At 49.9% G+C, this 11,922-nt stretch overlaps 1 protein-coding gene and 1 long non-coding RNA gene across 4 annotated transcripts in view; one reads left to right on the top strand and one right to left on the bottom strand.

Moving 5' to 3' along the window:
* Positions 1 to 8,334: 8,334 nt before the first annotated feature.
* On the bottom strand, positions 8,335 to 11,238 carry LOC138645919 (uncharacterized). The gene is made up of 2 exons (XR_011314811.1): positions 11,182 to 11,238; positions 8,335 to 8,504 (listed from the first exon to the last, which is right to left on the bottom strand). It is a non-coding gene; the product is annotated as an uncharacterized lncRNA (long non-coding RNA).
* Positions 11,239 to 11,318: 80 nt separating this feature from the next.
* SNX29 (sorting nexin 29) overlaps positions 11,319 to 11,922 on the top strand; it is a 597,835-nt gene continuing 597,231 nt past the window's right edge. Inside the window, exon 1 of one of the 3 annotated variants that reach the window (XM_069734082.1) lies at positions 11,319 to 11,445. In XM_069734082.1, the coding sequence (XP_069590183.1) occupies positions 11,439 to 11,445 (7 nt within the window). In that variant the 5' untranslated portion in view covers positions 11,319 to 11,438. The remainder of the gene's footprint in view (positions 11,446 to 11,922) is intronic. The other 2 variants (XM_069734084.1, XM_069734083.1) reach the window with 2 other exon arrangements.

Here is an 11,922-nt window from a genome sequence, read left to right as displayed (position 1 = left end):
GTTAGCAGCTGCTAAGGAGTCACTTCACTCTAACTTTCTTCAGACAAAACTGACATCCAGTTGTTCTGAATTTGGATGCAGTTTGGTCCAAAAGAAGTCAGAGTAAGGCCATGTTCACACGATCCTTTTTTTCATGCGGAATTGCCGCGATTTTCCCGCTGCGCGTGCGCAGATGTTTTCCAAGCAGGGTACATTACATTGTACCCTATGGAAAACAGGAACTACTGTGCCCACAATGCGGAAAATAAAAAAAAAAACCGCGCTGAATAGCTGCGGGAAAAAAGAAGTACCATGTCACTTCTTTTTTCGGAGCCGCAGCGGTTCTGCACCCATTGACCTCCATTGTGAGGTCAAACCCGCAGTAAAACCCGCAGATGAAAAAAATATCTGCAGGTTATGCGGTTTGTGGTGCAGAACCGCTGCAGCAGGAAGTGCGGGGAAGCGGGTGGAAGTGCGTGGGCGGAGTGTGGCTGCCCCCCGTGCTCCGATCCCGCCCCCCCGTGCTCCAATCCCACCCCCCCATGCTCCGATGCCCCCCCCCAGTGCTCCGATGCCCCCCCGTGCCCTAATCTCCCCCCCTTATACTTACCCGGCGTCCCGGTGTCCGTCCGGCCGTCTTCTCCCTGGGCGCCGCCATCTTGCAAAATGGCGGGCGCATGCGCAGTGCGCCCGCCGAATCTGCCGGCCGGCAGATTCGTTCCAAAGTGCATTTTGATCACTGAGATATAACCTATCTCAGTGATCAAAATAAAAAAAAAATAGTAAATGACACCCCCCCCCTTTGTCACCCCCATAGGTAGGGACAAAAAAAAAAATTAAGAATTTTTTTTTTTCCACTAAGGTTAGAATAGGGTTAGGGGTAGGGTTAGGGTATTTTCAGCCATTTTAACCCTAAAAAACTTCCTAGAAAACACACAGACTCTGCATAGAAAACTGCATAAAAAAAAAGGATCAAAAAAAGGATCAAAAAAAGGATCAAAAAACGCATCAAAAAAGGACAAAAAAAGGACCAAAAAAGGACCTGCGTTTTCTGCCAAGAGCTGCAGTTTTTTAAAAAACAGTCCTGAAAAAAAAAGGATGGAAATCAGGAACGTGTGAACATACCCTAACATGGTTACTGATTGGCTGCAGGGCTCACGTGACATAATGACATAAGAGCCTCCCGGCACCGACATAGCTGGAGCAGCACCGACACTGGAAGCGAGTATAGGCCGTTTTTATTTTATAAGTGGAAAGATAGTAATTATGAAAGGGTTGTCAAAGTAGTGGACAACTTCTTTAATTCTTAAGTTGCTGTAGCATTGGCATGATCCAGTATTCCTCACAGGCTCACGGAATGCATTTCTGGAAAATGAACAGATAATTAAAATATAAATAAGTGCATGAGAGCTGAAAACACACAAATCTCACAGGGCATCATCATCCTGAGGTAATAAAATGCAATAACAGCACATAAAAACTATACAGTGCAACCCATCAACGCAAAGTCATAGGGAAGACATGCACAACATAATAGTAACAAACCAACTAGTAAGAGTCCATCTTCACCCTTTTATAATGGGCTCAGAATACACAAATTGTGATTGCATAAAAGGGGCTGTAGACACGAATATGCATTACAGCAAAAGAGTGAGGTGTGCCAGCTAACACTTGCCATGTATGGTGACATGTTCCACCGCAACTATTGCCACTTGCCCCAATTCTTCACTTTTTCTGTTAAAAAAAAGGAAAAAATAATATCTAATATATAAAGCTGAATGTGTGTGTGTGTGTGTGTGAGTGAGTGAGAGAGAGAGAGAGAGGGGGGGGAGGGGGAGGGTGTGAGTGTGAGTGTGTGTGTCCGGGATTGGCATCTGCACCGTCGCAGCTACAGCCACAAAATTTTGCACAGTCACACGTCTGGACCCTGAGAGCATCATAGGCTATGTTGTGAGGTGAAATTTTAACCCCGCGCTTTCCAATTCACCAAACAATGTTGCCCCTATCTACATAATGGGGAAAAAGTGAAAGGAAAAGTGTTGGAGGCGTCGCAGCTACAGCCACAAAATTTTGCACAGTCACACGTCTGGACCCCGAGAGCGTCATAGGCTATGTTGTGAGGTGAGATTTTAACCCCGCACTTTCCAATTCACCAAACAATTTTGCCCCTATCTACATAATGGGGAAAAGTGAAAGGAAAAGTGTTGGAGGCAAATTGACAGCTGCCGGATGTGAACAAGGGGGACTTAAAGAGTGAGAGCGATGGCGCCAAAGAGTATATACTGTACAGTTGCTAAGGTGGGGCCCCGACATGGGATACTCACCACACACGGGGATATGAACACACACACAAAATGTGCTTGAACACATATCACCCTCAGCACACATTTCACCACACATACACCAACCTCGCCACATAAAAGTCAAAACACAAAAGTCGGCGCTCAAAACTCGCCACGCGCAAAACTCGCCACATGCAAAAACTAGGCTCACGCAAAACTCGCCACAAGTGCAAAACTCACCTCATGGAAAACTCGCCACACGCAAAACTTGCACAAGCGGAAAAATTGCCACATGCACAAAAGTTGCAACACATGCAAAAGTTGCCTCACACAAAACTTGCACATACTCAAAAGGCACCACACATAAAACTCGCCATGTGCAAAACTCACCATGTACAAAACTTGCTGCACTGTTGTGAATTCTGTTGTTAAGCTCCCTCCTGTGGTCATGAATGGTACTTCGGCTGGTTCTGTCCATGGGCTTCCTCTGGTGGTTGTGAGTGGGGCTGCGGCTTCTGAGGTTCCTTCCACAGGTGACGAGGTTAATTCGTTAGCTGGCTGCTCTATTTAACTCCACCTAGATCATTGCTCCATGCCACCTGTCAATGTTCCAGTATTGGTCTAGTTCGCTCCTGGATCGTTCTTGTGACCTGTCTTCCCAGCAGAAGCTAAGTTCCTGCTTGTTTTTCTCTGTTTGCTATTTTTTCTGTCCAGCTTGCTATTTTGATTTTTGTCTTGCTTGCTGGAAGCTCTGGGACGCAGAGGGAGCGCCTCCGCACCGTGAGTCGGTGCGGAGGGTCTTTTTGCGCCCTCTGCGTGGTCTTTTTGTAGTTTTTTGTGCTGACCGCAAAGTTACCTTTCCTATCCTCTGTCTGTTCAGTAAGTCGGGCCTCACTTTGCTAAATGTATTTCATCTCTGTGTTTGTAATTTTCATCTTAACTCACAGTCATGATATGTGGGGGGCTGCCTGTTCCTTTGGGGAATTTCTCTGAGGCAAGGTAGGCTTTATTTTTCTATCTCTAGGGCCAGCTAGTTCCTTAGGCTGTGACGAGTTGCATAGGGAGCGTTACGAGCAATCCACGGTATTATCTGAGCATAGACCTGAGCCTATGCAATGTGATAGGACTTTGACCAGAGCTGAACGGCAAGAACACAGACGTCGGAATGGGCTGTGTTTTTACTGTGGTGATTCAACTCATGCTATCTCCGATTGTCCTAAGCGCACTAAGTGGTTCGATAGGTCTGCCAGTACAGTCGAAATTTCTTTTGTCCGTTACTCTGATTTGCTCTTTGTCATCCTATTCTGTTATGGCATTTGTGGATTCAGGCACTGCCCTGAATTTGATGGACTTGGAGTTTGCTAGGCGCTGTGGTTTTTTCTTGGAGCCCTTGCAGTATCCTTTTCCATTGAGAGGAATTGATGCTACGCCTTTGGCCAAGAATAAGCCCCAGTACTGGACCCAATTGACCATGTGCATGGCTCCTGCACATCAGGAGGATATTCGCTTTTTGATGTTGCATAATCTGCATGATGTGGTCGTTTTGGGGTTGCCATGGCTACAGGTCCATAATCCAGTATTGGATTGGAAATCTATGTCTGTGTCCAGCTGAGGCTGTCAGGGGGTACATGGTGATGTTCCATTTTTGTCTATTTCGTCATCCACCCCTTCTGAAGTCCCGGAGTTTTTGTCGGATTACCAGGATGTATTTGATGAGCCCAAATCCAGTGCCCTACCTCCTCATAGGGATTGCGATTGTGCTATCAATTTGATTCCTGGTAGTAAGTTTCCTAAGGGCCGACTGTTCAATTTATCTGTGCCAGAACACGCCGCTATGCGGAGTTATATAAAGGAATCCTTGGAGAAAGGCCATATTCGCCCGTCGTCGTCACCATTGGGAGCAGGGTTCTTTTTTGTGGCCAAGAAGGATGGTTCTTTGAGACCTTGTATTGATTACCGCCTTCTTAATAAGATCACAGTCAAATTTCAGAACCTTTGCCGCTGCTGTCTGATTTATTTGCTCGGATTAAGGGGGCTAGTTGGTTCACCAAGATAGATCTTCGTGGTGCGTATAATCTTGCGCGTATTAAACAGGGCGATGAATGGAAAACAGCATTTAATACGCCCGAGGGCCATTTTGAGTACCTGGTTATGCCATTCGGGCTTTCCAATGCTCCATCAGTATTTCAGTCCTTTATGCATGACATCTTCCGAGAGTACCTGGATAAATTCCTGATTGTATATTTGGATGATATTTTGGTCTTCTCGGATGATTGGGAGTCTCACGTGAAGCAGGTCAGAATGGTGTTCCAGGTCCTTCGTGCTAATTCTTTGTTTGTGAAGGGGTCTAAGTGTCTCTTTGGAGTTCAGAAGGTTTCATTTTTGGGTTTCATTTTTTCCCTTTTTACTATCGAGATGGACCCTGTTAAAGTCCAGGCCATTTATGATTGGACTCAGCCGACATCTCTGAAGAGTCTGCAAAAGTTCCTGGGCTTTGCTAATGTTTATCGTCGCTTCATCAGTAATTTTTCTAGTGTTGCTAAACCGTTGACTGATTTGACCAAGAAGGGTGCTGATGTGGTCAATTGGTCTTCTGCGGCTGTGGAAGCTTTTCAGGAGTTGAAGCGTCGTTTTTCTTCTGCCCCTGTGTTGTGCCAGCCAGATGTTTCGCTCCCGTTTCAGGTGGAGGTTGATGCTTCTGAGATTGGAGCAGGAGCTGTTTGTCGCAAAGAAGTTCTGATGGCTCGGTGATGAAACCATGTGCCTTCTTTTCTAGAAAGTTTTCGCCTGCTGAGCGCAATTATGATGTTGGCAATCGAGAGTTGTTGGCCATGAAGTGGGCATTCGAGGAGTGGCATCATTGGCTTGAAGGAGCCAAGCATCGCGTGGTGGTCTTGACGGATCACAAGAATTTGACTTATCTCGAGTCTGCCAAACGGTTGAATCCTAGACAGGCTCGTTGGTCGCTATTTTTCTCCCGTTTTGATTTTGTGGTTTCGTACCTTCCGGGCTCTAAGAATGTGAAGGCTGATGCCCTGTCAAGGAGTTTTGTGCCCGACTCTCTGGGTGTTCCTGAGTAGGCGGGTATTCTCAAAAAGGGGGTAATTTTGTCTGCCATCTCCCCTGATTTGCGGCGGGTGCTGCAAAAATTTCAGGCTGATAGACCTGACCGTTGCCCAGCGGAGAAACTGTTTGTCCCTGATGGACTAGTAGAGTTATCTCTGAGGTTCATTGTTCGGTGTTGGCTGGTCATCCTGGAATCTTTGGTACCAGAGATTTGGTGGCTAGATCCTTTTGGTGGCCGTCTTTGTTGCGGAATGTGCGTTTTTTTGTGCAGTCCTGTGGGACTTGTGCTCGGGCTAAGCCCTGCTGTTCTCGTGCCAGTGGGTTGCTTTTGCCCTTGCCGGTCCCGAAGAGGCCCTGGACGCATATTTCTATGGATTTTATTTTGGATCTTCCTATCTCACAAAAGATGTCGGTCATTTGGGTGGTTTGTGATCGCTTCTCTAAGATGGTCCATTTGGTACCCTTGTCTAAATTGCCTTCCTCCTCTGATTTGGTGCCGTTGTTTTTCCAGCATGTGGTTCGTTTACATGGCATTAAGGAGAACATCGTTTCGGACAGAGGTTCCCAGTTTGTTTCGAGGTTTTGGCGATCCTTTTGTGCTAGGATGGGCATTGATTCGTCTTTTTCCTCGGCTTTCCATCCTCAGACAAATGGCCAAACCGAACGTACTAATCAGACTTTGGAAACATATCTGAGATGCTTTGTTTCTGCTGATCAGGATGATTGGGTGTCCTTTTTGCCTTTGGCTGAGTTTCGCCCTTAATAATCGGGCCAGCTCGGCTACTTTGGTTTCGCCGTTTTTCTGCAATTCTGGTTTCCATCCTCGTTTCTCTTCAGGGCAGGTTGAGTCTTCGGACTGTCCTGGTGTAGATACTGTGGTGGATAGGTTGCAGCAGATTTGGACTCATGTGGTGGACAATTTGACATTGTCCCAGGAGAAGGCTCAACGTTTCGCTAACCGCCGGCGCTGTGTGGGTCCCCGACTTCGTGTTGGGGATTTGGTTTGGTTGTCGTCTCGTTATGTTCCTATGAAGGTTTCCTCTCCTAAGTTTAAGCCTCGTTTCATTGGTCCGTATAAGATTTCTGAGCTTCTTTTGCCATCCATAATGTATTCCATAGGTCGTTGTTGCGGAGATACGTGGCACCTGTGGTTCCATCCGTTGATCCTCCTGCCCCGGTGTTGGTTGAGGGGGAGTTGGAGTATGTGGTGGAGAAGATTTTGGATTCTCGTATTTCGAGACGGAAACTCCAGTACCTGGTCAAGTGGAAGGGTTATGGTCAGTAAGATAATTCCTGGGTCTCTGCCTCTGATGTTCATGCTGCCGATTTGGTTCGTGCCTTTCATTTGGCTCGTCCTGGTCGGCCTGGGGGCTCTGGTGAGGGTTCGGTGACCCCTCCTCAAGGGGGGGGGGTACTGTTGTGAATTCTGTTGTTAAGCTCCCTCCTGTGGTCATGAATGGTACTTCGGCTGGTTCTGTCCATGGGCTTCCTCTGGTGGTTGTGAGTGGGGCTGCGGCTTCTGAGGTTCCTTCCACAGGTGACGAGGTTAATTCGTTAGCTGGCTGCTCTATTTAACTCCACCTAGATCATTGCTCCATGCCACCTGTCAATGTTCCAGTATTGGTCTAGTTCGCTCCTGGATCGTTCTTGTGACCTGTCTTCCCAGCAGAAGCTAAGTTCCTGCTTGTTTTTCTCTGTTTGCTATTTTTTCTGTCCAGCTTGCTATTTTGATTTTTGTCTTGCTTGCTGGAAGCTCTGGGACGCAGAGGGAGCGCCTCCGCACCGTGAGTCGGTGCGGAGGGTCTTTTTGCGCCCTCTGCGTGGTCTTTTTGTAGTTTTTTGTGCTGACCGCAAAGTTACCTTTCCTATCCTCTGTCTGTTCAGTAAGTCGGGCCTCACTTTGCTAAATGTATTTCATCTCTGTGTTTGTAATTTTCATCTTAACTCACAGTCATGATATGTGGGGGGCTGCCTGTTCCTTTGGGGAATTTCTCTGAGGCAAGGTAGGCTTTATTTTTCTATCTCTAGGGCCAGCTAGTTCCTAAGGCTGTGACGAGTTGCATAGGGAGCGTTAGGAGCAATCCATGGCTATTTCTAGTGTGTGTGATAGGATTAGGGATTGCGGTCAGCAGAGTTCCCACGTCTCAGAGCTTGTCCTGTATTATTTGTAACTATCAGGTCATTCCGTGTGCTCTTAACCACCAGGTCCATTATTGTCCACACCACCAGGTCATAACACTGCACACAACTTGCTACACTAACCTGTCACATGCAACTCGACACACAAAAAGTTGCTACACGCATGTTGCCACACAAAACTCATCTCACAAAAGTCGCTACATGCATGTCGCCACACGCAACTCAACACACACAACTTGACACATGAAACTCGCCCTAAAACACACGCAAGTCTGGTATTATCCTTCAAAAATAAAAATCTGATTAATAAGCAGACAAACTACAAGAGCAACAAATGTACCATATAGGAAATACGGCAGCTGTCAGTCACATGACCTGCCTATTATGTGTATGTGTGAGCTAATATATACTGCCAGGGGGAGGGCTTCCTGTTGGCTGGGGATTTATCAGGCTGCCAATTTAGCTTACAAATACTGAGGTAAAAATACTGAGCAAATAACGTGTGAACGAGGTCTAATACAGGAGATGACACACAGGTATATACTATATACAGGAGGAGATGACACACAGATATATACTATATACAGGAGAGATGACACACAGGTATATACTATATAGAGGAGGAGATGACATACAGGTACATACTATATACAGGAGGAGATGACACACAGGCATATACTATATACAGGAGCAGATGACCTACAAGTATGTATTATATACAGGAGGAGATGACATACAGTTATATGCTATATATAGAAAATGACATACAGGTATATACTACAGGGTGGAGCGCGGTAATTTGCTTTTTTGCACTGCATGCTGTGGCGGCACTGTCGGTCGAAGAGAGGGGAGAGTGGGTGTGGCTTACAGTGGCTGATGGGAGATTTGTATTCCTCTGCCTTTCAGTTGCCATCATGCAGTGGACACGTGAGGAGAGGTAATTTTGTGTTGAAGCGTATTTTTCAAATGCCCACTCGATCATTGCAGTGCAGCGTGCTTTTCGTTTACAATTCGCTGTTCCTCCACGCGGACGTGTTCCTGGACGGCAATCAATTGTAAATTGGGTGAATGCATTCAGAACAGCAGGGAATGTGTCATGTGTACGAAGGGGACCTGAGAGAAGGATTACAACACCACAAAACATCGAGAGAGTTAGAGCAGCAGTACTGCAATCTCCGAAACGCTCTGCTCGGAAGCAATCATTTGCTCTTGGCATTTCAAGACGTTCTCTCCACCGGATTCTTCATGATGAACTGAATTTTCACCCGTATAAAATGTGCGTGGTCCAACATTTCCCCCATGTCCCCTCTATTACACAGTCTGCGCCCCCCATGTCCCCTCTATTACAGTCTGCCCCCCATGTCCCCTCTATTACAGTCTGCACCCCCATGTACCCCTCTATTACACAGTCTCCACCCCATGTCCCCTCTATTACACAGTCTCCACCCCATGTCCCCTCTATTACACAGTCTCCGCCCCATGTCCCCTCTATTACAGTCTGCCCCCCATGTCCCCTCTATTACACAGTCTGCGCCCCCATGTCCCCTCTATTACAGTCTGCGCCCCCCATGTCCCCTCTATTACACAGTCTGCGCCCCCCATGTCCCCTCTATTACACAGTCTGCGCCCCCCATGTCCCCTCTATTACAGTCTGTGCCCCCGTGTACCCCTGTTACACAGTCTGCGCCCCCATGCCCCCTCTATTACACAGTCTGCGCCCCCCGTGTCCCCTCTATTACAGTCTGCCCCCCATGTCCCCTCTATTACAGTCTGCCCCCCATGTCCCCTCTATTACAGTCTGCCCCCCATGCCCCCTCTATTACAGTCTGCCCCCCATGTCCCCTCTATTACAGTCTGCCCCCCATGTCCCCTCTATTACAGTCTGCCCCCCATGTCCCCTCTATTACAGTCTGCGCCCCCCATGTCCCCTCTATTACAGTCTGCGCCCCCCATGTCCCCTCTATTACAGTCTGCGCCCCCCATGTCCCCTCTATTACACAGTCTGCGCCCCCCATGTCCCCTCTATTACAGTCTGCGCCCCCGTGTACCCCTGTTACACAGTCTGCGCCCCCATGTCCCCTCTATTACACAGTCTGCGCCCCCCGTGTCCCCTCTATTACAGTCTGCCCCCCATGTCCCCTCTATTACAGTCTGCCCCCCATGTCCCCTCTATTACAGTCTGCCCCCCATGCCCCCTCTATTAGTCTGCCCCCCATGTCCCCTCTATTACAGTCTGCCCCCCATGTCCCCTCTATTACAGTCTGCCCCCCATGTCCCCTCTATTACAGTCTGCGCCCCCCATGTCCCCTCTATTACAGTCTCCGCCCCCATGTCCCCTCTATTACACAGTCTCCGCCCCCATGTCCCCTCTATTACACAGTCTGCGCCCCCCATGTCCCCTCTATTACAGTCTGCGCCCCCGTGTACCCCTCTGTTACACAGTCTGCGCCCCCATGTCCCCTCTATTACACAGTCTGCGCCCCCATGTCCCCTCTATTACAGTCTGCGCCCCCCATGTCCCCTCTATTACACAGTCTGCGCCCCCCATGTCCCCTCTATTACAGTCTGCACCCCCGTGTACCCCTCTGTTACACAGTCTGCGCCCCCCATGTCCCCTTTATTACACAGTCTGCGCCCCCATGTCCCCTCTATTACAGTCTGCGCCCCCCATGTCCCCTCTATTACACAGTCTGCGCCCCCCATGTCCCCTCTATTACAGTCTGCACCCCCCATGTCCCCTCTATTACACAGTCTGCGCCCCCCATGTCCCCTCTATTACAGTCTGCACCCCCGTGTACCCCTCTGTTACACAGTCTGCGCCCCCCATGTCCCCTCTATTACACAGTCTGCGCCCCCATGTCCCCTCTATTACAGTCTGCGCCCCCCATGTCCCCTCTATTACACAGTCTGCGCCCCCCATGTCCCCTCTATTACAGTCTGCGCCCCCCATGTCCCCTCTATTACAGTCTGCGCCCCCCATGTCCCCTCTATTACAGTCTGCACCCCCGTGTACCCCTCTGTTACACAGTCTGCGCCCCCCATGTCCCCTCTATTACACAGTCTGCGCCCCCATGTCCCCTCTATTACAGTCTGCGCCCCCCATGTCCCCTCTATTACACAGTCTGCGCCCCCCATGTCCCCTCTATTACAGTCTGCACCCCCCATGTCCCCTCTATTACACAGTCTGCGCCCCCCATGTCCCCTCTATTACAGTCTGCACCCCCGTGTACCCCTCTGTTACACAGTCTGCGCCCCCCATGTCCCCTCTATTACACAGTCTGCGCCCCCATGTCCCCTCTATTACAGTCTGCGCCCCCCATGTCCCCTCTATTACACAGTCTGCGCCCCCATGTCCCCTCTATTACAGTCTGCGCCCCCCATGTCCCCTCTATTACAGTCTGCGCCCCCCATGTCCCCTCTATTACAGTCTGCGCCCCCCATGTCCCCTCTATTAGAGTCTGCGCCCCCCATGTCCCCTCTATTACACAGTCTGCGCCCCCCATGTCCCCTCTATTACAGTCTGCGCCCCCCATGTCCCCTCTATTACAGTCTGCGCCCCCCATGTCCCCTCTATTACACAGTCTGCGCCCCCCCATGTCCTCTCTATTACAGTCTGCGCCCCCCATGTCTCCTCTATTACAGTCTGCACCCCCGTGTACTCCTCTGTTACACAGTCTGCGCCCCCATGTCCCCTCTATCACACCCCGCTCATTACCCATCACAGTACAGCGCTCTCCTTCTCCTGCTCCTTCACGGACATTTTGGCGTCTTCTTCTCCCAGGGAAACCACCGATTCTTCCTGCTCCCTCTGGCTCCTCCCACCCGCCTCTGGTCACATGGCCGTGACGTCACATCAGGTCCTCCAGCACTGCTAGCGCTCGGCGTTTCCAGGCTTCCTCTCCGGGGCGGAGCCGCACTCTCCGGTCCTGTCACTGGTGTTTATTTACCTCGCAGTGCCTGCAGCCGGGGACAATGAGCGGTGAGTGGCGGGGTGGAGGGGCCGTGGCCTCAGTGTAGTGGTCCTGGCAGTGGTGCCTCAGTCCAGCCCTGCTCACAGCAGCCTCACCTGTTTGCTGTGCTACATTGTGCAGGGGTCGCTGGGTGTGTGGAGAGTAGTAATAAGCTGGGCAGGAGCCCTGAGAGATATCAACACGTGGGGATGTCACTGCCCTCCTGGGGAAGGGATCAGTGGGGATGTTACTGCCCTCCTGGGGAAGGGATCAGTGGGGATGTCACTGCCCTCCTGGGAAGGGATCAGTGGGGTTGTCACTGCCCTCCTGGGGAAGGGATCAGTGGGGATGTTACTGCCCTTTTGGGGAAGGGATCAGTGGGGATGTTACTGCCCTCCTGGGAAGGGATCAGTGGGGATGTTACTGCCCTCCTGGGGAAGGGATCAGTGGGGATGTTACTGCCCTCCTGGGAAGGGATCAGTGGGGATGTCACTGCCCTCCTGGGG

Source organism: Ranitomeya imitator, chromosome 7 (assembly GCF_032444005.1).
Source record: "Ranitomeya imitator isolate aRanImi1 chromosome 7, aRanImi1.pri, whole genome shotgun sequence".
Lineage (NCBI taxonomy): Eukaryota > Metazoa > Chordata > Amphibia > Anura > Dendrobatidae > Ranitomeya > Ranitomeya imitator.
The sequence above is the reverse complement of the archived record's forward strand: the minus strand, read 5'-3'. Positions and strand labels throughout refer to the sequence as shown.